At 35.9% G+C, this 26,322-nt stretch overlaps 1 protein-coding gene across 2 annotated transcripts in view; it reads left to right on the forward strand.

Annotated features, from left to right (window-relative positions):
* The window catches only part of GRM8 (glutamate metabotropic receptor 8), a 945,046-nt gene that overhangs the window by 811,068 nt on the left and 107,656 nt on the right, over positions 1-26,322 (forward strand). For both annotated transcript variants that reach the window (XM_051962591.1, XM_051962592.1), the window contains exon 9: positions 8,837-9,772. In XM_051962591.1, the coding sequence (XP_051818551.1) occupies positions 8,837-9,772 (936 nt within the window). The remainder of the gene's footprint in view (positions 1-8,836; positions 9,773-26,322) is intronic.

The raw sequence follows: 26,322 nt of genomic DNA on the forward strand, positions 1-26,322 counted from the left end.
CCAAAACGTAGATTCGACAATATAAAGTACACAGAAAATAACATGGAATCATTTCATGAAGGATAACTAGGAAAGGCCTCATGTTGGAAGAGGCAGTAGAGCTGTGCTTTGAAAGAAGGTAGCATCTTAGAAGGTAGACATAAAGAGGGAAAACATTTCAGAGATGTGAAACTACCTGGTCATAGGCAGTAAGATGTGAGATGGAATAATATAGATAGAAAACACGTAGTTGGCAAATTTTATTGAAAATGAAAGAGAATCAATGGGACGAATATGAAATATGACTTGAAAGGTAAGAAAAATACAAATTGTCTAAATTCCCCTTCAGCAAGCAGTTTGATCGAGATGAACTCTTTATCTAGCATATCTGAAAGTGACATATTTACAATCTTTCTTTTTTTGTTTTTATTTTAAATGAATTTTTATTGTATTAATCACATCAACATTTACATACCTTTGAGAAATAGTAATATATGTAATATATCTATATAACCATTTATATAGATTTATACCTATATACATATATTCAAGACAGTTAAAAGGTTATTTAAGGTAAGGTAACCAGAACTTTGTCCAGCGTGGTGAAATTTAAAAAGCTCTGATAGCACTTCCATTACAGCAAAAAGAAATAATTGTTGAGCACTAGTTAACAAGAATAATTAGTTAAAACAAGAAGCTACTACCAAATGATACCTGTTCTATCAGCAGCAGCCACAGCCTAGTTGGTCTGTTCCCTGGCAGGAGCCTATCCTGTTGCTTCTCCCAGTGACCCAATCTCAATAAGTGGCTTAACTGTATCAGAACTTTCATCTACATTAACCAGTATTCTGTGAAAGGAGGGTGGGGAGGAAAAAAAGAAAAACAAACAAAGAAGGTGTCTTCTTTGGTCCACATCTGTGATTTCAGTAAGGTGTTTTGGAGAAGGATGACAAATGACAAAAGATTCTGCCCTACAAGTTGAAGTCTTAAGAGAATTGTAAGCAAGGAGTGGTTAAGGGACTTGTCCAGAGTCATGAAAGCAACGTATCAGAGGCAACTGATTTTGAAGTGGGAGCAGGCTGAAGAGATAATATGGCTGCCTGCTTCAGGACAGCAAAAATATTAGCTTACATTTATATTGTAGCTGGCTCTTTTTAAAGCATTTTTATGTACCTTCACACATTTGATCATCATAGTATTGCTATGGGGTGGGTAGAAAAAGCTAGTCAACAAGTGGAGAATTCAGTCAAAGTTATTGTTATTATCATGTACACATATACCCACAAATGTATTTAAACTACTAGCTAGAGTCCTTTGTAGCTGAATTCAGTCAGACTGGTTTTTGGCTATACACTCAGCCTCTGAATGAGTGAGTGAGCACAAAGAGAATTCAGCCCTTTGGGCAAAGTTGCAGAGATGTTCACTCTGCCAGGCTCACGTGGTTTGTAATCTTGCTGAACAAGAGGTAGAGATTTCACTGTTAGTGCAATAAAATGTCAGGGCAAATCAGCTTTCAAAACATAACAGAAATCTTGAGCTTTTTAAAAGAGAGTCATAGATCTGTTGTATATGACACATCTGGGACATGGAATAGAATCAGAGTTTAAACCAGAGGGGAATCTCCCTACATTTCAAAGCTTGGTACCTTTAGAATTGTATCGCTATTCAAAGATTTTGAGCAATAGAGCCTTTAGATTTATAGATTAGGAAACTCTTTTCTTATATTTGACTATTCTTGGCACTCAACGAGGGAATGGCTATGTGATCATCTGGTTAGAAGAGGCAAAATCTGTTATTTTAAAGAACCTAGGAAAAAATGAAGACTTGAACCATACCATTATAATATTTTGTCATATGGTCATCTTTCTGATTAAAAACACTGATAGACTAATCTCATTTCACTGAATGTTCACTCTGGGTTAATTGACTTGACAATCTAATTGTATGAAATTATATGACATAAATTAAGAATAAGTTTCTAAGGGAAGACAGATTATTTTGTCTTCATCTCAATATTTCTTAACTTCTTTCATGATAGTAAATATTGAATAAATTCTTTTGATGATTTTTTAGAAAATTCTACTCAAACATGGTTTATCAGATAATCATGTACAGACATAATTTTGTCACCAAAGTTCGGTGACATGGGTATTCTGGACACATCAACAAGAAATGGATATAAAAAAAGTATCAAGTTTAAATGATTCATAGAAAAGATGAAAAGAGCTAATTAAGAAAGGTATGATTAAATTGAGTATGTCTATCTTATATGTAAATCCATTGTTTAAGGCAATATATGGTATCAGGGAATGAAGTAGTAATAGATTTATAATGTTAAATGAAAATTTTACTTGAGTATTGAGGATTATAATTATAAGTATTCTATTAGATAAAAGAAAACATCTTCCAAAGAAAGTGGCCCATTAAAACTATACTTGTGAATATATTAGAGGATCAAGCAAACACAATTATGATTAAAAGTAGCTCTAGATTTAGTCTTCTGGAGCAATTGAGCATTTTTGGAAAGAAACAAATCTACTTATACACAAAATCAATCTTAATTTCTTTCACTGCCTCTGTCTGTCTGTCTATCTGTCTCTCTCATTCTCTCTCTCTGTCTCTGCATGTGTGTTATTCCACAATAACAGTCTGGCAACAGAATTTGATTAATGCTTTACATTGTTTATAATTGACTAATTGGAAAGGCTAGGAAGCTAGGTGACACAGTGGATAGAGTTTAAGGCCTGGACTTTAGTTCAAATCCTCCTCAGATATTCTCTGTGTTATCCTACAAAAGTCATTTAATATTGGTTGCCTCAGTTTCCTCATACGTAAAATGAGTTGCAGAGGGGGCAAACCAATCCTCTATCTTTGACAAGAAAATCCCAAATGGGGTCACAAAGAGTTAGATATGATTGAAACAACTGAGTAACAACAAATGGGAAGACAAAATGAATCATGGAATTGATTGAATAATTGAATTGAATGATAACAAACACCCCAAGACAGCAATGAATGATGATTTTTTTTTTCATATCTCTCTACCTTTTTAATCATCACAAAATAATTTAAAATGGTACATGTTCAGGGATCCATAAAGCAATCTTTTCTTTTCTTTTTTTTTTTTTTTAAAGGCCACACATTTCCTTTTATTTAATTTTTTTCTCCAATTACAAATAATTTTCTTTTCTTTTCTTTTTTTTTTAAATAACTTTTTATTGACAGAACCCATGCCAGGATAATTTTTTTCACAGCATTATCCCTTGCATTCACTTCTGTTCCGATTTTTCCCCTCCTTCCTTCCACCCCCTCCCCCAGATGGCAAGCAATCTTTTACATGTTAAATAGGTTACAGTATATCCTAGATACAATATATGTATGCAGAATCGAACAGTTCTCTTGTTTCACAGGGAGAATTGGATTCAGAAGGTATAAATAACCCGGGAAGAAAAACAAAAATGCAAGCAGTTTATATTCATTTCCCAGTGTTCTTTCTTTGGGTGTAGCTGCTTCTGTTCATCCTTGATCAATTGAAACTGAATTAGCTCTGTTTATCGAAGAGATCCACTTCCATCAGAATATATCCTCAAAAAGTATCGTTGTTGAGGTATATAATGATCTCCTGGTTCTGTTGAATGATTATTTTTTTGATTTTGAATGTAACTAATTTCAGATGAAATGGAATTGGGAATGAGAAGGAAACATTAACAGTAATTGAAAACTCCTTCCAAAACTTTCACCAATGGGTGATCAGCTGGGGAGACCAGAACTTTCATTTCAGCCCCATGGATAAATTTATGGTTGCCAGAAAGTAGTAAGACTAGCTGCATATATAAAGCTTCTTAAACTCTGGGTCTCACATAACTGAATGTGAGGGTCATGGAATTATGATTTATTATCAGAAAATGTTTGATTTGTATACTATTTTATATACCTGTACATCTGGGGTCATGGAAAAATTTATTGGATGAAAATGGGTTATGAGAGGAAAAAATTTAAGAAACCCTGATACATAGTAAATGTGGATGAATGAAACTGGCCTTGGGATAGAAAGAAAGGAGGGAGCACTAGTGGTTAATTTTTTTGTAGAACATTACTTGGTGTAAGATCACCTCTTTGTAATTTTACTTCCAACCACATTTAACTAAAACTGCTCTCTCCAAAGTAACCAGTGATCTTTCAATTGTCAATCTAAGGGTGTTTGCTCATTAATCATTTGTTTTTGGCCTGTCAAACTTAAACTTGTAATACCTCTTTTCTGAATTTTCATGACACTCCTTTCTTTTGTTTCTCTTCTTACCTGAGTGGCTATTTCTCAGTCTAATTTGCTGGTTCTCTATCCATGCAGTGATTCAAAACTGAGGTTTTACACATGATTTTGCTCTCCATCCTCTTCTCTCTTTTTTTTCTTTACAGTCTTTCATTTGGGGATCTCACCTTCCCTCATGGATTTAATTATCATATCTATGTGCATGGGTGCCATATATCTGATCCTAATTATTCTCCTGAGCTATAGTTGTACATCTTCAACTAAATATTCAACACTTTTAAATAAATGTTCTGTTTCTATTTGCTATAGCAGAGGTATCAAACACACAACTGGTAGGACCTATTGCCTCCCCAGTAGCCTGAATCAGATTAAAATATAGAGAGCAAACATGTAACAAAGTAAAATTTAAAAATAAAATAGAATTTAAGAAAATATTTTCTAAGTCAATATGGGATTGCTTGGATCCTTAGGTATAGTTTCTGTTTGAATTTGATATTACTCTTCTACAAAATATGAGGCTTTCTTAAATTTAGTGCTTGCCCTGTCTTGACCATTTCTTACTTCTCCTGTATATGGTTTGTGTGCTCATTGTTTCCTCCATTAGATTGTGAGCTCTTTGAGGGCAGGGACTGTCTTTTGTGGCATTTTTTTTTTTTTTTAATTTCAGCACATAGCACAATGCCTGGCATAGAGTAAGAACTAAATGTTTATTAACAGATGATAGGTGTTTCATATTCAATCTATTCAAAACAATTCATATAATTTCCCTTAAAATCCTCTTTTTGTCAGAATATCCCTATTTTTATTGAATTTCTTATTATCTATTCAGCTAACTCCATCTTAATCCCAACTCTTCACTCTTCCTTACTTTACCTAGCCCAATAGTTACCCAATCTTGCTTTTCCTATCTCTACCACATTTTTTGCATCTGCCCCCCTTTTCTCTATTCATATGGCTACCACCCTAGTTTTACCTTCTGCACATCTCTTTTTGGATAATTGTATTGAGCTTTAATTGGTCTTCCTTTCTTAAATCTCTCTATTCTTCATTCTGTTGTCCACACAACTGCTAAAATAATTTTCATAAAATATGTCTGATTATTTCATAACCTCATTTGATAAACTCCAATGATTGCAATTAAGATCAAATAATAAATACTGTGGCTTAAATGTCCCAGCTCAAATATCACTTTCTATGTGAAACTTTTTCTGATTTTCCCTATTACTGCCTTCCTCACCAAAATACCTTGTATTTATTTTAAATATAATTAATATTAATGCTAGTATCTTCTAATTAGAAAGTAACTTCCTTGAGGGAGGGGATATTTCTTTTTTTTTTTTTTTTTTTACAGCTCCTAGTATTGTTCCTGGAATAGAGTACGTGTTTAATAAATGCTTAATGATCGATAGGTTAAGTTAATTTTAAAATCTTATTTATAATTGGCAGGCATTTTAAGAATTCTATTTATGAATATGAATTCATTGTTAGGAAAATTATAGCAATTTTTGAAGAAATTCCTTCATGCTATTAAGGGGAAGAATGATATTTTTTAGGACAAATGGGAGTATATCCAGGGAAAAATACAGATTATATTCTTAATGATTAATAAACATTGAAATCAGGAGAATCTCCCAAGGAAAAAACATGATGATTGGCTAATACATCTATTTTCTTTTTCTAAAAGTGGCATAAATGGACTGCTGCCTTGGTTTGGCACAAATAACACAAAATTATAGAGCACCTCCATCCAAAATGTAATTATGGTATTCAAATAATTATCTCAGAAGCATTAAGCTTCAGAAAATAGTGTTTTATTTATGTCTAAGGGTCCATTAAAACATAAAGTCAATATTTTAGCCACTCACTGGACACTCAATTTTTCTCACCAATTTTGAGTGAAGCCACTATGTGGTTACAATATTGATTCCTAAAAATTTAATGGATTCCTATAAGCAAATATCCTTTCAGAATATTTAAAACAAGAGAAAATTAATTGAGTTATAATACATTGCCCTATTATTTGTGGTGGTCACATAAGGCAGATCAACTATGCTCATGAAATAAAAATTCAGAGTTCACTTTTCCATTCTGCCTTGGAGAACATTGTTAGAATGGTAGGACGTCCTATTACAGTTTTACATAGTGGATAAAATTTTTATACTTCCTCTTTTTATTTCATAAATAAGGTTCAGTGCCACCAAGAAATATATGGGTTTCTGAGCATAAACAGAGCTATGTATTAAAGCTATGGGTAAGAAACAGGAATCAGCGAAGCTAGGTAGTCATGGAAAATGGAAAGCAGTATGTATAATTGTGATGGATATTCCTTATTACATAATATCTGTTGCTACATTTTCCCCTAATGTGTTGCTACAGGATAGTAGTGGTACAGAAGATAGAACATTGGACCTGAAGTCAGGAAGTCCCATTCAGATTTGGTCTCATATACTTATTGTTATGTGACTTGTGTTTATTTTAGTCTCCACATCTATAAAATGGGGATAATAATACTTTTTTTTTTCAGGACTCTTATAAGCATTAAGTAGATTATTTGTACAATTAAATTTGTAACGTATGCTGCACCATAGGTGCTATCTATATAGATCTTACATTACATTACATTATATTTGCTTTATAATTGTCATCATCATATTATTATTAGCATAAGAAGGTTATATTGCTTACAGCACCAAGCTGCATGATAAATTGTTTTTTTCTTGAATTGTACATAATCCATAAGGTACACTTTCAACTCCCTCTTTTTTTCCTTCCAGCAACTTTCTCTTGTACTATGAAATTCTTAATTTTTCCTCCCTTATACAATGAAACTTTAAATTTTGTTTTACTCATATTTGCTCAAAGCTCTCTGCCATGACACATCCCCCAAGACTGCCTTCTCTCATAGTGCCAAATGTTTTGGTTCTTTCTTAACTTCCCAAAACAAATTCTTCCTTTCTAGTATCTCAATACTTTTTTAAAGGCCCTGTATGTAATATCACTGGCTAGCAAATTTATTAAACTAATGGTTTCCTAGATGACATTTTTGTTTCAGTAGAGGCCTTCATTGTTTTAAGCTCAAAAAATGACTGATGTGGGACTTATAGGTAGTACTGGTCTATCAGCAAGCATTTATTAAGTGCCTAATTTGTTCTAGGCACTGGAGATACAAAGACATAAAATGAAACAGCCCAATCATGTCAGAGTTAGTGAAGAAAAATTATTTTTTGGTTAAGGGTAAAATAATGCTATACTGTCTTTGAGTTTTATCATTTAGACATGTAGCAGCTCCACAATGGGTCTAGTTTTATAATCCACATAATGAAAGAATGAGCATTCATTAAGTGATTACTATTTTCAGTAATTGTGCCAAACATCGATGACACAAACACAAAATCAAATAAAGTCCTTGCCCTTAAAGTGATTACATTCTGATAGGAGATGATAGGGAATGGCAGCTAAGGTAATTTACAGGGATGATTAGCAGGGAGAGAGAAAAGTCAATTATAGGATCATATTTTTACGGTTTAAAGGGGCTTTAAAGGCTATCAAGTCCAACCCTTAGATTCACACATGAAGAAACTGAGGCATAGGGAAATTGAGTAACTTGCCAAGGGTTATAAGTTAATTAAGAATCTAAGGATCAAATCTCACAGTTCTTCATTGTCCTAAGAATAAAATTGGCTTAGCCCTTTGAGGAACAAAGATTCCATGGATTTGCTCAGTATTCCACAGGTGGAGTTAGGAAGAGATAGAAGGTGGTTTTAGAGAAGATAGGGTAAGGAATGAATCAAGTGAAATATAGTTAGAAGTATGGCTGATACCTTCCCAACAAACAAGCCCAGTAAGACGTGTATGTGTGTGTGTGTGTGTGTGTGTGTGTGTAAATTAGTTTAAATAATATTATATACATAATATAATAATAAAATACAGTAATATAATATATAATAATATATACTATTATAACCTATACAAATACTGGTGACGAAAGGGTTAAAACTCTTTGATATCAGCATAACACCATATTAGTTTCATGAAAGTGAGATGCAGAGGTGGAAAGCTTAGCTGACTCTTTGGATAGAAGGGACTTTAAAAATGCCCAAAGTTAAGAGATCCTTCTTTGGATATTTCTTTTTGAAGGTGGGACACTGTGTGCTTTGTGTTTTCCAAAATATAGTCATAGAATTCATATCTTTATGTATAGACATTTAACTCCTAATTAGATATTTCAGAACTTCTGTCACTTAGTTGCATGTGATGAGCCCCTGAAACTTCTTTCTGTGGGACTAATTTTTTTGTTTAAAACATCATCAGAGTCGATAAATCTTTCTCCAAACGTCAGATTGGTCAGCAGCTGAGGAGTAAATGGAAATTAATGACACTCATCAGGCTGATGACACAAGTGATTTATTGGACACAATCATTTAACACTTTCATAAAGTCAATATAAGGGAAAGAAACTGGTTTCTTATTATGGTAAACTGTATTTGTACTGTCAGCCCATAGTGATTTATTATAAACCTGTGGCTAGGATTAGGATATTATAAATGGGGGAAAAATGGAAGGCTCATTAATTTTTTATACCTACAGGTAGAAGACATGCAGTGGGCTAATAGAGAGCATACTCATCCGGCATCTGTCTGCAGTCTGCCATGCAAGCCTGGGGAAAGGAAGAAAACGGTAAAAGGAGTCCCCTGCTGCTGGCATTGTGAGCGGTGTGAAGGTTATCATTACCAGGTAGATGAACTGACCTGCGAACTCTGCCCTTTGGATCAAAGACCCAACATCAACCGCACAGGTTGCCAGCTCATTCCCATTATCAAGCTGGAATGGCATTCTCCCTGGGCAGTGGTGCCCGTGTTCATTGCTATCCTGGGAATCATCGCTACCACCTTTGTCATCATGACCTTTGTCCGCTACAATGACACTCCGATCGTGAGGGCGTCTGGGCGGGAGCTGAGCTACGTGCTCTTGACCGGAATCTTCCTCTGTTACTCGATCACTTTTTTAATGATCGCCGCCCCGGACACAATCATCTGCTCCTTCCGACGCATCTTTCTGGGGCTAGGCATGTGTTTCAGTTACGCAGCCCTCCTGACCAAAACAAACAGAATCCACCGGATATTTGAACAAGGAAAAAAGTCCGTCACAGCTCCCAAGTTTATAAGCCCAGCGTCCCAGTTGGTGATCACCTTCAGCCTCATCTCGTTGCAGCTTCTGGGAGTCTTTGTCTGGTTTGCTGTGGACCCCCCACATATCATCATTGACTATGGCGAACAGAGGACACAGGATCCCGAGAACGCCAGAGGGGTGCTCAAATGTGACATTTCTGACCTCTCGCTTATTTGTTCCCTCGGATACAGTATCCTCTTGATGGTCACGTGTACTGTTTATGCCATTAAAACCAGAGGCGTCCCAGAGACCTTCAATGAAGCGAAACCCATTGGATTTACAATGTATACCACCTGCATCATTTGGTTAGCTTTTATTCCCATCTTTTTTGGTACAGCACAGTCAGCAGAAAAGGTAAGTGTGAGAAACTGAATCACCAAGTTTTTGCCTTCTCTTCTCTTCCGTGGCCATACTCCCTTGCATTTCCTAAGCTCATTTCTATTCTTTCATGGTCCTTCACTTCATGCTAGGCTTACTTAGAATTATACGCATCTTTCAGGGTCACAGTGCCTTGAAAAGTGAGTGGGATAAGCAAGATTTCCATGAAGAATATTGAAATGTACTTTCTTGTTGGGAAGACTAGAGAATTGATAGATTATACTTTCTGCAAGCCTCTCCCCAGGCTTCTATCTCTAAAGTAACTGTGCTCTTTCAAATTAAGATTGGGGTTGACTGGGAGGAGGGAAGAGTAAGAAGTAACTTCAAATTCATTAAGTCCCAGACATGTCCTACTTTAAGCAAAAGTTTCTTTTTTTGCATTTCTGAAGTCAGAGGGGAAATTTGCTGGTAGTGATGGTGGTGCTGATAATTATTGTACTTCCTTTTCCTTGTCTCATTAAGAGAATGGGGTGAGGATGCTGTGTGGGGAAAAAAAAAAAAAAAAAAACTGATGAATTCTCTTTCTTGCTACTTTTCATTCTCATTTCTTCCAGTAGGCAACTATAGACCTTTGGTAAGATTAAAAAGAAGGAAAAGGAAAAGAGGAAAGAAAAGATGATAAAGCAAGTGGGATATTCAAGAGTTTGTACTATCTCAGGAGCTGAGCTTCCTAATTCTACCTACCTGGAGAGGAGCCAAAACTAATTTTTTTTTTCTTTTTCCCACTCTTCTCCCAACAACTCTAGAAAATAAATCCATAGTTGAAAAAAAATAATTACACTCTGTAACGAAATAATTACATGCCCATAGAAAAGAAATGGTGAAGGGGACTGTGAGATAAAAAATTTAGGTGTCCAGTTTGAAAGTAGAACATCATTAAAAAAAAAAAAAGACATAAAATATCTCCTATGATAGTTATTGCTTTAGTAAATTGTTCCTTTAAATTAAACAGCTATAAAATTGTTCTTTCCACTATTAAAAGTTGTAAAGAAGTAGAAGAACATCCTGGGGCCAATTAATGCTTCTTTAGCAACCTTTAAAGTGAGACTCTGCAGGACTCTTAAGTCCCAGCTAATTTAGAAAACTATAGCTAGATGGGGGCACTGAGAGCTCATTGCTATGAGTTGTCATCTTTTATTAGATCTTTGTTAACTTCAACCATATTCTTATAAGAAAAAAAAAGTGAGTTTAGCAAGTTTGCTGTGAATAGGTCAAACCAACTGTGGATCCACTATCTATGACTTGGGTGACCTTGTGTAGGAAAGCAAAGCACAATCATTCTGACTGCTCAAATAAAAAGTAGTAAAAACAACAACAACAACAACCAAAAAAAAAAAAAACCCAAAAAACAAAAACAAAAAACCCTGTATTTGATCTAAGTTTTCTTTCTGTGTTTGACTTAGGAGAGAAATGTGTGAGTAAGAATTGTATTTGATAGAAATTGTATACATGTATTTCCTTATATACCAAGTTTTTGATGACATCTGTGGCAAAATGTGGCTTTCAAAGAAAGTATTGAAAATTATCTGTGATTTGAGTGAAGAAATGGAATCAAGTGTTGGTATGGTTACCAGTTCTTAAACAAATCACTTATCTAACTTTAGTTTTTTTTCTCTCTCTCTCATTCAGTCTCTCTATTCCTTTTAAAAATTTTAGACTTTATGAATGTATGTTTACCAATGGCTTGAGAAGGAAGTATGCTTTAATGGAAACGCTGGTTTGGGAGTCAAAGGAATTGAATTCAAATCCAGGCTGGACCTGCAAGATAGTAACTTTAGTCAAATAATTAAATGCTGGGGTCCTCAATTTTCTCCTTTACGAAAGGAAAACATTGTACTACAACAGGAATTCTTAATATTTTTTGTGTGTCAAAGACCCTTGACATTCTGGCAAGTCACTTGGACATATGTTTTTAAAAGCATAAAATATAAAACATAGGATTATAAAGGAAAGCAGCTAGATTGAACTAATAACTGACATATATATAATATACATATACAGGTATATGTTATATTAATTCTGACCTTTTGCTTATTTGTTCATTCTGGTACCATATTACCTTGATTATATGTATCCATATATATAAAGACAAATTATATACATATATATATATATATATATATGTGTATTCACACAATACATACACACACATACACACATATATACACACATGTATTCAGTTGTTTCAGTCATATCCAACACTTCACGACCCCATTTGGGGTTTTCTTGGCACATTGCTGTTGTGTTTTGCCAATTTCTTACCTAGATATAGACATATATATAAAAATATTCAGGTATGTGCACACATACACAGATACACACACACACACATGTTATATAATATACTATAACATATTATACAGAACAAGTCCATGGATCCCAGCTTAAGAACCTCTAAAATGCATAATTTCTAAGGTCCCTTCTAACTCTAGATTGATGATTCTCTCATCCCTAAGCTCTCTTCCAGCTCTAAATCTGTCATCATAGACTTCATCTTAAGGAGTAAGGCACCTTTATCTGAGCTGAAGAATAGCTCCCTGCTCACATAACTCTGCAATAACAAAAAAATTCAATAATAAGTAACTTACTTTCCTACATTATAGAAAAATGAACATTTGAAAACAGTTAAAATCTCCAGGATTTGAATACTTATGTGAATTTTTTTTCCAATTTTTTCTTCTATTTTTGAAATTATAGGCTACTCCTAATCTTTATATAATAACTTCCAGGAGAAAAATAGGAAAATTAAAATGCTAATAAGATGGTTTTGTTATTCAGCTTCTTCTTTTAATGCATTTTTTTTTTTTTTTTGATAAATAACATGCATCTCTAGAGTAAGCCTCTTGGACTTCATCATAGTAATTCAAACATGCTATGAACGTTTTTTTTTTTTTTTTTTTTTTAATAAGTAACTAAAGTGGTCATTATTTGAGACAGAGACAAAAATAGGGACAGAGAGAGATAGAGGCACAGTTAGAGACAGAGAAATCAAGAAAGGAAGATAGAAATGGAGAGGAAGAGTCAGAATATGGTTAGGTTGACTTTTCTTCCTTGGCTAAGAACTTTTTCTGAAGACAGCCATTATAAAATATGTTAATTGAAACATGCAATTTTTTTACACATACAATTTGGTTGAATGAAGCAATGACTAAAGAGATGTATAAGAGAGAGAGTACCAGGAACTTTGGTAGTAGATTATCAAGTCTTTAAATTATTTAGCTAGAAACAGGGTTTGCTCAGACATGGACCAGTTATACATCAAGATGCCAAAGTTATAAGATGGTTAAGGCTCTTTTCCTGAGGTGCTTGATATAATAAAATTAGATGTGATTCAAAAAAACAACAACTATGCTTTCAAACTTCCTACCTAATATTCCTCTCTGTCTAAGGCCCTTAATCACTATTATTCTGAGATAGTATTCCACATACTTCAGGATGGTATTTTTTCTTTTGTTCCTCAAACAAAGGGAAAAAGGAAAAATATGTACATTTTAAAATAACTCTAAATGCATTTTATCAATTTTGATTCATCTCTGTCATCCCTTACAGCCATCTAAAGCAAACCTTCTTAAACTTTTTCCACTTGTGACCCCTTTTCATCTAAAAAATTTTTACATGACCCTGGAAGCATTCTTTTACTTCAATGATCTTTAGATGTTCTATAAAGTGCTTTCCAATTCTAACATGTTTGTTCGTTTTGTAATTTAATTATTTGACTTAGAGTGATTTGCATTGTTAGGCTTAGCCAATATGTTGCCAATATTAATCAATTTAACAGCAGATAATCAGCATACAAATGAATCTACATTCTGGTTCCTGGTGTATTCTATGAAAGAGTAAGAAGTTAGGGGTGATTCCACAACTGGGAATAGCAGTGATGATTTTTGTTGTTGTTTGTCCTTACTTCTTGAAGAAGACCATGACATCGTGGAGATGATGCCATGACATGCAAATGACTTGGATTTAAATAAAGGAAGGCTGTGCAAGATCTCCTGCCTCATACTGTCCTCCAGAGCCATCTGGGTCCAGTGCCCAGATATAGATAAGGACAACTGGAGATGGCCCTAGAAGCAATGGGATACTTGGCCTTTTAAATTTAAGGTCTTCAACAGGTCTCAGTTTGATTGAAGCTGCACCCGTTCAGTAATTAAGGCTAGGTAGCAACTGAGGCAAAATTGAGGCAAAGGATCTTTCACCTAGTAAAAAAATAATAATCTAAATAAATAAATTAATGAATGAGTGAATCTGGGAGAGGAAGACCCTCAAGGTTTCTGGCCAAAGCAGAAATTATGCTATTTACATTCAATCTGAGTCAGTCTGTGGTTTGAGTGAAGAAATGGAATAAAGTCTTGGTATAGTTACCAGTTCTTGAACAAATCACTTATCCAATTTGACCAAATGAGGTTTGGCCTAGGACTGATTGGTGGCCAATGAGAATCAAATTGCTTTTGGTTTAAAGCCTGTTCATTAAGAAAGAAAGCTAACCAGTATGCCCCAAGATATCTTGGAAAGGTTCAGAGGTGCAAAAGAGGAAAAAAAGTGCTTTTAATTTGGAAGTGGGAGAGGGGAATAGGGAACAGATAAATTGAATACAAAAGGAGAGAGAGAGACAGAGAAACAGAGACAAACAAAAATAAATAAAAGAGAAAATAGTCCAAGAGAGATGGAGACAGAGAAAAAAAGAGAAACAGAGAGGCAAAGTATAAAGACAGAGACAGACACACAGAATGAAAGACAACAGAAAGTAAAAGAGACAGTCTCAGAGAGACACAGAGATAGATATACAGACAAGAGACAGGCAGAGAGATATAAAGTCAACTAGACATGGCGAGACACAAAGGGAGAAAGACATGGAAAAAGGGAAATACAGAGAATATAGATGTGATTTGAATTTCATCATATATAAATAAAGAAGATTTAATATAAGCAAAATAGATGATATACCTGGAAGTTTAGTGGGTTTCACAGTCGATTTGAATCAATAGGGGAAAGGCATTGAACATTTGATTTAGTATAGGGAACTCCTATATAAAGTCTCTTGATCAATGCACATTCACACCATCATTCTAATTTATAGTCTTAGAGACTTGCCAAAGGACATGTCTCATCAGAGTCAATATGTATCATAGTCATCACCAAAGGGTGATATAGTAGCCAAAACAAAGCTTTTGTAAGGAAAGGCTTAACTGAGAGGGATAATGTCAAGAATAAGGAAGATTTGTTCTTGGCAGAATCTATCTGAATCAGTGTTCATTTCTGAGCATCATACCTTAGGAAGGATATTGATGAGTTGGATTTCATCTAGGGGAAAAAAAAAAAAAAAAACTTTAGGAGAGTGAAGAACTTGGAAAGATGTTCTATGAAAATCAGCTAAAGAAACTAAGGTTGTTTAGCCTAGAGATGGAGCAGAGCAGCTTTTGGATGGGTGAGAACACACCAAGTATCTAAAAGCTAAGAAGGATAAGATTTTTTTTTTTTTAGCCTTAGAGAGCTTCACCCTGAAGTCAGTGATATTTAAAATTGTGTGGCCCCCATGACGGGTTAAAGGACAGACAGGAGTCTGGTAGAATGAGTAATCTATAGTGGGTAGAAGTTATTAAAAAGTCTTGGGGAAAGCAACAATGACTCCTTCCCTACCACCGACAAAAATAAAATGAATTTCCTTGACTATGCCTAGAACAGAAGCTTTCAAGTAAAGGCTGGATGATTCCTTGTAGCATATGATATAAAGGAGTTTCTAGTAATGCCATGAAGTAGGCTTTCCTAAGTCACTTTCAATTTTGGGATTTTAATTTAGTGAAATTCATTTTTTCTTATTACAGATAAATATCTCAGAAATCAATTCTACTAAAGTAGTTCCAGAAGTATTTTGAAACATAATAGTATCATTAAATAATAGCTATGATTTACATAGAACTTTATAGTCACTGAATGCTTTGTATTTTCCCATTTAATCCTTACAATGGCTTTATTAGGTAGGCAGAACATGTATTATGATCTGTATTTTCCAAAGTAGGGCACCAAAGCCCAAGTTCTTATGCAGTTACTGGCAGAGCCTAGATTCTGGATCTAGTTGCTTGTGGGCTCTCTATGGGGCTACCTTGAACAGCAGTACTCATTTGGAAGGGCTTAGTTAGCATGTGTTGAATTGAATTAAATGAGTGTTCTATGTTTAAATATTTTATTATTTCATAGTCACTTTATATCTCACCCTTTTTAATGTGACTTGTAAAAGGAAACAAAGCAAAATAAAATAAGAACTTTGTAGTGATGATTGGAATTCTTTATATGATAAAGGGTGATGGGGGGAGGGGGAGGAGAGGAGGGAGGCTTCTTCCTGAGATAAAGATGAGAATAGCTAACATCACACAGTGTTTTAACTTTGCCAAGTGCTTCATAGATATTATTTTGTTTGATCTTCACAACAACCTTGTGAAATAGGTGCTATTATTGTATTCACAGAAGGGGAAACTAAGCCTAAGACAGTTGGGAAGTTAATAAAAAAGTATTTTAATTCCAGCCTTCCAGAAAGTCCATTTTACTCCTAGCTACCCAACTGGACTCAGGATTGTTCTATGGCTTTGCATTTTAACCATCATCTAAGCAAAAACTTTAAGATTTTCATTACCATGAGGGAATAATGCAATACAGGATCAAGGGATGAAAAATTCAATGTGAATAAAAATCAGCTCACCAATTTTGAAAACAGCTATGTTTTGCATAATAGTGTCAGATGAAGCTAATAGCTCTAGTGAGAACCTAGTTAGAGAAAGCAGAAAGATTTTCTCTTTTGAAGTTGAACATATGATCAATAATGGCCCAAAGACACTTCCATGCATCAAATCTCAAAAAACGTCATCAGCTATACTTAAAAGTTGCCTCAAGGATAGATACTTGTGAAAACTTCAACAAAGAAACCTCTAGATTCTATGACTGACAAAATGCAGCTTCACTCTATGGGTGTTTTGAATTAAATATTTGTTCATATAATTCCCCTATTCTAGTTGTTGCTATGGCTCCCTATCACTTCTAGAATAAATAAAACATCTCACTTTGGCATTTAAAATTTATCTTAGTCTACCTCTTGTGATCAGGATCACCACATATTGCTCATGCTTTCTCTCCTCAAATTCTATTTTTCCATGCAAGGTAAGACTATTTGTTGTTTCACAAATTTACCACTTTATCTTGTTTCTTCATGAATTTGTATAGCCATCCACCATGCCTGAAAATAAATTTTTCTCCTTTTTTTTTTTTTTTGCCCCATGGAATCCTTCCTTAGCCTCCTTCATATTCAACTCAATTGTCAGCTCATATGACAAAACTTTAATGATTTCACTTGTTGTTAGTGCTTTCTCTCTATTAATATTTTCTTGTATTTACTTCCCTTTTTAAGTAGAAAGTAATCTCTTTAAAAATGAAGACTTTTAAAAAATATATCATTATTTCTATAGTTTCTATTCCAGGGAATTATTTGTTGCATTCGCTTTAATAAATCCATATTGAATTGAATTAGGTTTAAAAAAGCAGCAGGCATAATGAACACATAAACTAAAAACTTTTCTGGGATATTATGATAAAATATATTACTTAAAATTGTACTTAATGAAATTTTATGATTAATTGTAGAATTATTCCATTTAATTGAATTATATGAACGTGTAAAAACATTATACTATACAAATCTATCATTTTTTAATGTAATACTTATAATTTTTTCTAGAAAACATTAGATATCAGGTATTTGGTTAGAATTGCAGTGATATTGCTGCATCATGGTTTCTATGGATGAATCAAATTTGATTTAAGTCATTTAAGTTTAAAATATCAAAAAATACAAAACTCATAATGCATATGAAAACTATCCTGCATTAAATTTAAATCCTTGTCTAAACATCATCCACATGCAGAAGCATCTCAGGTCAGTCCCTGATTCCAGGTTAAACATTCTCATTTCTGACTACCCTTGCTTTTTGAAGCCCCCTCTCCATCATAAATTATCACTGGGAAAGTTCATCATCCTGCTTCATCTAATCATCCTGGGTGCTCTTCTCTCATCAGCAACCTCTTCCTATCTGATTGATTGGTGTAATCATGAACTTCTTTTTTAAGGGTCTCAGAGCGGACAGACTGTCTCTGGGAAAGGCCCTCCTGGATGCATTTGTTTTGGACTTCTTTGGCATCCCCAACCTGGCCCTTCATCAGGCACTTCCCCCTTCTTACATTCTCTTCCCCCAACTTTGCAGACTGTAAACTTTGAGGGCAGGGACTGTCTTCATATTTGTATCCCCAATGTGTAGTACTGTGCTTAGAACCTCGTGGATACTTAAATGTTTGTTGTATTTTGGAAATGAGCAATGTTTTGGAGAGATCCGTGATGGCAACTATTAGATGGTGTGGATGAAGGTATAATGTGGTCCATTTGTAATTGGAATAGTTGGGTTCAAATTATATTCTATCATTTGTAGGGATGTCTTTAGGAAATACACTTAAACTTCTTGTGACTCAGTTTTTTTTTCCTTCTTTCTAAAGAGAGAATAAAATTTTAAAAATCTCAGATCCCTTCCATATTTATATCTATGATTCTAAGAAATAAAAACTTGCAATGCTTATTAATGGTGGAAGGGGAAGAGTTATAAATTTTAAAATGATAAAAATGCCAAAGAGATAAGTTATGTGTTTAATAAACTACTATAAAATATTTTGCATATCAAGAGGACTTCAGCTTAATTACAAATATAACCAAAAGGTTAAATTCTCAGCTGTGGAAATTCAGTGATTTGGAAAATTTTATATACCCACTAATCTAATCCCAAGTAAAAAAAAAAAAAATAAACCTATATATCTTTACTATTAATTCATGCCAAGCAAAAATGATCATATATTATTATTATTTCTTTATCATACATATAACCTATATATACATACACACATATAAAATTTTATCTCATGTTGCATGGATTTTTATGTATATAAGAATATGCATATATAACATGTCCTATGTATAATGTATAAGGATTTTGTTTATTATTATTTCCAGATCTGTAAGGCACTTATTGCTATCAAGTTGAGTCAACTCCAATAAGAAAGTAAGAAGACTTCTATTCTAAGTGAGGAAGGATCCCTCTTTAGCTCTCCCAAATTCCCCTCCAAAAAAAGTAGAAAACCACCTCAGATTTGATGTAAGATGAGGAACACAACTTACCAGCCCCACAGGAAAGCTCCTTTTCACTGGGGTGGGAGAGTTGAGAGCTCCAAGAGCAGCAGCAGCAGTCACCAACCTCCCAGTAGGAGGCCTTTAGCAAGGCTTCAAGCTTGGGGCAATCCACCAGTAAAGACTCTGCCCTTCTGCAAACCAGGAGCCCCTGAGGCAAGTGAGTAGTCTGTGTAGCACAGCAATCAGTGTCTTATCCCAGGGACCTTACCCCCAGAACAAGCCACCAGCAAGACTTTGACCCTATTGCTGACCAGTACTAAAGCCCTGCCCCAGGGCTGGTCAACAGTGAGACTATATGCTTGGGACCTACAAGCAGAGAGATCCTATTCCTATAACAAAACCATCAGCAGGGCCCCACTTTGGGGGCAGACCAGCACCAAGGTTCTTCTTTCAGGGCCAACCAGCAGAACTCTGTTTCTATGGCAACCCAGAAGCAAGGACCCACATCTGGAGCAGACCAGAAGTTCAAGTCCACAGCCACAGGGGGCCAACAAGGAGAATCCCCTTCACCCATCATCATGCAAGCCTGAAAGAAAGCCTATCCCACAGAGAAAGCAAGCAGTTAAGTGCTGCAGCTTTCACTGGAAAGCTAGCAGTAAGAGTCAGAGACCCAATACAAAAAAAGCTTGAGGTAGTGCAGAACCAGAGTCCAACTCTCACATAAAAGTATCAAGTCACAAAAAGAAAAAAGAAAAAGCGAGCAAACAAACAAACAAACAAACAAATTTACAAAATTTGATTTGATTTTAGAAAGTTATAATGGTGATAGAGTGTTATGGGCCAGAACTCTGAACCTGAAACAAGGATGCTTACAAGGATGCTAACTAAGTGGAATTGATGAGACAATGGTTATCTACTTTAGCCTGGTGCTTAATAGTTCTCTAAGTTCAGTATAATTGATTTAATCTTATAACAAATAATGGTTTCCTAGTGATATAATGGTTGGTTTATACTCAGTGTAGAGCATATAAGCTGAGGGCCTCAGCTAAATTCATTCACAGAAAGGCAAAGAAGACAAAGGACTGGGGGCAGGAGCTCAAGCTCTCAGAGCCAAGGAGAAAGAAATTCATTTCCATCTTCATTACCCTCCTTGTGGCTGGCCTGTCCTCCTGCTCCCCCCACTGAAACCAAGACTCCGGAAGGCCTTTAAGAAAGATAACCAGACCCCAGGAAAGGAGACAAGACTTAGAAAGAAATAATAAAGAATTTGGACTTTAACCCTTGGCTACTCTCGTGGTGATTACTGAACTGAAATAAAGGCTGCTCTCAGAGACCCCCAGAAAACCAACCAAAATAAGAACACTACAATAGGAAGTATCAAGGTATTATTATTATTTGTCATACTTAGAAGAGGTCAAAATGGCTACAAGTGAAGACTCAAAGAAAAATGTTATTTGACTGTAGGCCCTAAAGAATTCTTGGACAGGTTTAAAAGAATTTTAAAACACAAACAAAAAAGTTAAAGACAGAAGAAAAAGTAGGAAAATAAATAAGAATGATGTAAGAGATTCATGGAAGAGATGGCAGGTAGGTGGCAAAGCGGATAGCACACTAGCACTGAAATAAGAAGCACTGAGCCTGAGTTCAAATCTGGCCTCAGATACTTAATACTACCTGTCTATGTGACACTGGGCAAGTTACTCAACCCCAATTGCCTCAGCCAAAAAAAAAAAAAGATTCATGGAAGAAAAGAGTAATAGCATAGGGAAAGTGATACAAAAAATTACTGAGGAAAATAACTTCCTCTAAAATAGAATTTGCTAAATGGAAAATGAAGTACAATATCTCATTGTAGATTAAAATAATTCTTAAAAAGTAGAATGAACAAGGGCAAAATAATCACTCTGAAACATCAAGCTAAAATAAAACAAAATAAAAAAAATATAGAAAATATGAAGTTTCTCAATGGGAAAACAACCAATCTAACAAACAGATGCAGGAAAGATAATATAAAAGTTAATGAACTACCTGAAAGCCATGATCAAAAAAAAAAAAAAGAGCTTGGACAACATTTTTCAAGAAATCATTAAAAAACAAACAAACAAAGCCTATCCTTATATATTAGAACCAGAGGGCAAAATATAAATTGCAAGAATCTACCAATCATGACCTGAAAGATTTCCCAAAATGAAAACTTCAGGGAATATCTTAGCCCTTCTGATTAGTAATATGAAAATGATGACAGAAATAATATGAAGAAGGGGCATAGGATTTGGTCAGGAGCCTGTGAGTAGTTAGTGGTTGAGCTAAGACTGGAATACAGATTCCTCACTTCAAGCCTAAGAAATTTCCATTTTACATTGGGGTGTTTTCCCTCTCTGTCAGTTCCCCACTTCCCCTGATGAACTCTTGCTTTTTTTTCCCAAGGACCCCTGTGAGATATATGACATAGTTGCCAGCACAGATGGAGAAGACAGGTCATAGTGTGTGATGGAAATAATGTAAGTTTAGGCTCAGAAGATCTGCCTCTGCTGTTATTTAACTGCATAACTTGAGTCAGGCACATGACCTTTCTAAGACCCCATTTCCTTGGTTTTAACTATATCTATGATTTATTTTACTGACATTTTTTCCTATTTATATCAGCCAACCTACCAGGTTGAATGTTCTCTTTACAGAAGAAAAATTTCCAGGCAAATCCAATCTCATGTTTCAAGTAGGGTTCTTCCGTGGGGATCAGGGGCCCATCACTTCCTCATCTGGGGGCAGGAGTGGATAGGATGTAAGAAGTAAATGGTTCTGGTTCAGATGCTTCTAGCGCCTTCAACATTTTCTACACAGAGACAAATGATCATCTGTCATAGAATTGCTCTAGCCCCATCCCAGCCCAATTCTTGTTTCAGTTCTGATTAAACAGAGCTTTGAGTTCAAATGTAAGGCACAAAAATATTAGAAGAGATATTGTATTTAACTAAATCAGAATCTGGCTATGGAGCGATTGGTCATGATGATATGTGAAGTACTGATTTGATGATAGGAGAGATGACTGAGTGTCAGCTGCTTTGGGCTATTTGCTTTTAAAAGTTTGATGGGTGCTTATGGCTGCCTTTTGAGCCTGAGAGCATCCCGGCATAAGCCATACCTCCCCCATTCTATTTCATGAGCCACAGCTGTGCTATGGTTGGCAGCAGTGACCAATAGTTGTTTTATCCTTGGGTGCTAGCCTAAGCCCAGTTACTGTCTCCTTTTCCTTAGCCAAGTTATCTAGAAGCCACTTGTCTAAAATAAAACAAAATAAAAAAAATATAGAAAATATGAAGTTTCTCAATGGGAAAACAACCAATCTAACAAACAGATGCAGGAAAGATAATATAAAAGTTAATGAACTACCTGAAAGCCATGATCAAAAAAAAAAAAAAGAGCTTGGACAACATTTTTCAAGAAATCATTAAAAAACAAACAAACAAAGCCTATCCTTATATATTAGAACCAGAGGGCAAAATATAAATTGCAAGAATCTACCAATCATGACCTGAAAGATTTCCCAAAATGAAAACTTCAGGGAATATCTTAGCCAAATTCTAGAGCTCACAGATCAAGGGGAAAATATCACAAATGGCCAAAAAGAAAGAATTCAAATATTATGGAAGGTTACACAGGATTTGGCAGTTTCCATTTTAAAGAACTGTAGGACTTGTAATATGATATACTGGGAGGCAAAGGAGTTAGGATTATAACCAAGAACATCTACTAAGTAAAACTGAATATAATCTTTCAGGGAACAAATGGACATTTAATGAAATAGAGGACTATCATCCTTTCTCTCTTAACACCCACCTTTTCCCATTTCACAAGTATTTTACTTCTAATCATGACTTTCCTCAATATGCCCACCCTTTTATCCATCCCTCCTCCTCCTTCTATTATGCTTATTCTTTTTTACTGCCTTAAAGGGTAAGAGAGATTTCTATATCCAACTGAGCCCCTCTGTTATTTCCTCTTTGAGCCAGTTTTGATGAGAATAAGGCATATTCTTTGCCTTCTAACCCTCCATCTTCCCCTCCATTGTAATAGCTCTTTCATGCCTCTTTTATGTGAAAGAAAATGGGATTAGATCTGTGTCATAAGCCTATCTATTAGATAGAAATGAGTATGGAAACCAAAAAGATCAATGACTGCAGAATATTGTTTGTTGTTCTCCCTATGATATTTCTATTCACTTTGTGATTACACTGTCATTCTCTCTAATAAGTCTGAAGAATGAGTCCATTGGTTATATATATATGGGCCTCATGGTAATGGCAAGCATGCATCCAAGGGCATGATTTCTGTTCTTTCTTAGTGGCAGCAGCAGTGTCCCTGGTTCTCTTCCATGGTGATTGTGGGAATAAGGTCAGAGACATCTATCCCTTTGTCAAGAAGGGACATCTTGGTAGGGCTCTTTTGCCTTGCTACCTTTGTCCCTAAAGCGTATACTAACTCATAGAACTATACTGAATGGTGCTGTTTGAAATTGAAATGGATAGGACAAATCCCTCCTTCCCGCCTCGGGCCAGCAGAAGAAAGTTTGCTTAGATTGGGGATTTGTTTTGTATTTCAAGAGACCGGGTCAACAATGCCCTTAAGGTTATCTGTTCCAGGTGGATGGTGCTCAGGCGGTGTTCAAGATTGATCAATACTTGCTCCCACCCTCCTGTTGTAAAATGCTAATCACAGATTCTAATGTAACAGAAAAACGCTTATAAAAGCTGTCCTTAGTTCTGTGAAGTGACGGAATTTTCACCATTCCATCCCGAGCTCAGTACCAAATAAATCCTAAATCTTCCTCATTGCGGCTGTCTTGAATTTACCAAATAAATCCTAAATCTTCCTCATTGCGGCTGTCTTGAATTTTATTTCCTGGGCTATTTCATTTGGAGGTTCCCACCGAGATAAGCCTTTGGCTCAGTCTGACGGCTAGTCCCTCTCCCTGGAGGGCGAAGGGGATTACAGATCCTAGGGGGTGGCCACCGAGAGATCTTTCTCGGCCCCTGGTGTCCAGTAATCTCTCTTCTGCGAACCAGGAGAGTGAGACCCAAATTTTGAATTCGGTCCAAAATTGGCATAAAGCATTCTGATTCTGAGGGGCCCTGCAGCTGCGTCTGCAGTTGCCTGTCTGTCAAGTACTCCTGATTCTGTGTGGATGGAGCTCAGTTGGACGCAGTGTTTACAGCTCTCCCACTGACTCTTTGTGGGACACCACCGTGAGAGTCCTGACCTGGTTCTGGAAGACTAGTCTGTATGTTCTGTGTGTGATTTGACTGGTGTTCTGTGTGAGTTGTCTGTCTAAAAGCTTTGTTAGTTTCAGCATTTAGAAGAGTAAGTCTGTCTGAGTACCTTTTGGGGTACCATCTGGTTCTGGTTCTGGTCCTGGTTATGCTGGAAAATATCCTCTGGGTATATGTTAACTGTGTAGTCTGTGTGAGGTGTGTTCTATGTTCTGTGTGATTGTTATGTTGTTGGTTGGAAAAATTTTAAGAACAACGTTGCAACTGTGCTTAGTGAATTGGAGCTCCACATGTGTCTGTTAGAAGTTAGCAAGCTTGTAAGAGATAAGAATTCAGCCTCTGTGTTGCAGACTTAGAAAATATCCAGAAGTTTGCAAAATCTTTCTCCCTCTCTGTCTCTGGCTGACTGCAGCAGCCTGTGAGAAAAGGGGGAGAAAGGAAGAAATAAAAAGGAAATTTAAAAAAAAAAAAGATTGAAAGGGATTTGTCCTGTCCATTTCAAAATGAACAGCTTTACTGATTTTAGAAAAATACAACAAAACAACTAAGTAAAACTGAATATAATCTTTCAGGGAACAAATGGACATTTAATGAAATAGAGGACTATCATCCTTTCTCTCTTAACACCCACCTTTTCCCATTTCACAAGTATTTTACTTCTAATCATGACTTTCCTCAATATGCCCACCCTTTTATCCATCCCTCCTCCTCCTTCTATTATGCTTATTCTTTTTTACTGCCTTAAAGGGTAAGAGAGATTTCTATATCCAACTGAATCCCTCTGTTATTTCCTCTTTGAGGCAGTTTTGATGAGAATAAGGCATATTCTTAGCCTTCTAACCCTCCATCTTCCCCTCCATTGTAATAACTCTTTCATGCCTCTTTTATGTGAAAGAAAATGGGATTAGATCTGTGTCATAAGCCTATCTATTAGATAGAAATGAGTATGGAAACCAAAAAGATCAATGACTGCAGAATATTGTTTGTTGTTCTCCCTATGATATTTCTATTCACTTTGTGATTACACTGTCATTCTCTCTAATAAGTCTGAAGAATGAGTCAATTGGTTATATATATATGGGCCTCGTGGTAATGGCAAGCATGCATCCAAGGGCATGATTTCTGTTCTTTCTTAGTGGCAGCAGCAGTGTCCCTGGTTCTCTTCCATGGTGATTGTGGGAATAAGGTCAGGGACATCTATCCCTTTGTCAAGAAGGGACATCTTGGTAGGGCTCTTTTGCCTTGCTACCTTTGTCCCTAAAGCGTATACTAACTCATACAACTATACTGAATGGTGCTGTTTGAAATTGAAATGGATAGGACAAATCCCTCCTTCCCGCCTCGGGCCAGCAGAAGAAAGTTTGCTTAGATTGGGGATTTGTTTTGTATTTCAAGAGACCGGGTCAACAATGCCCTTAAGGTTATCTGTTCCAGGTGGATGGTGCTCAGGCGGTGTTCAAGATTGATCAATACTTGCTCCCACCCTCCTGTTGTAAAATGCTAATCACAGATTCTAATGTAACAGAAAAACGCTTATAAAAGCTGTCCTTAGTTCTGTGAAGTGACGGAATTTTCACCATTCCATCCCGAGCTCAGTACCAAATAAATCCTAAATCTTCCTCATTGCGGCTGTCTTGAATTTACCAAATAAATCCTAAATCTTCCTCATTGCGGCTGTCTTGAATTTTATTTCCTGGGCTATTTCATTTGGAGGTTCCCACCGAGATAAGCCTTTGGCTCAGTCTGACGGCTAGTCCCTCTCCCTGGAGGGCGAAGGGGATTACAGATCCTAGGGGGTGGCCACCGAGAGATCTTTCTCGGCCCCTGGTGTCCAGTAATCTCTCTTCTGCGAACCAGGAGAGTGAGACCCAAATTTTGAATTCGGTCCAAAATTGGCATAAAGCATTCTGATTCTGAGGGGCCCTGCAGCTGCGTCTGCAGTTGCCTGTCTGTCAAGTACTCCTGATTCTGTGTGGATGGAGCTCAGTTGGACGCAGTGTTTACAGCTCTCCCACTGACTCTTTGTGGGACACCACCGTGAGAGTCCTGACCTGGTTCTGGAAGACTAGTCTGTATGTTCTGTGTGTGATTTGACTGGTGTT

Source organism: Antechinus flavipes, chromosome 5 (assembly GCF_016432865.1).
Source record: "Antechinus flavipes isolate AdamAnt ecotype Samford, QLD, Australia chromosome 5, AdamAnt_v2, whole genome shotgun sequence".
NCBI classification, from domain to species: domain Eukaryota; kingdom Metazoa; phylum Chordata; class Mammalia; order Dasyuromorphia; family Dasyuridae; genus Antechinus; species Antechinus flavipes.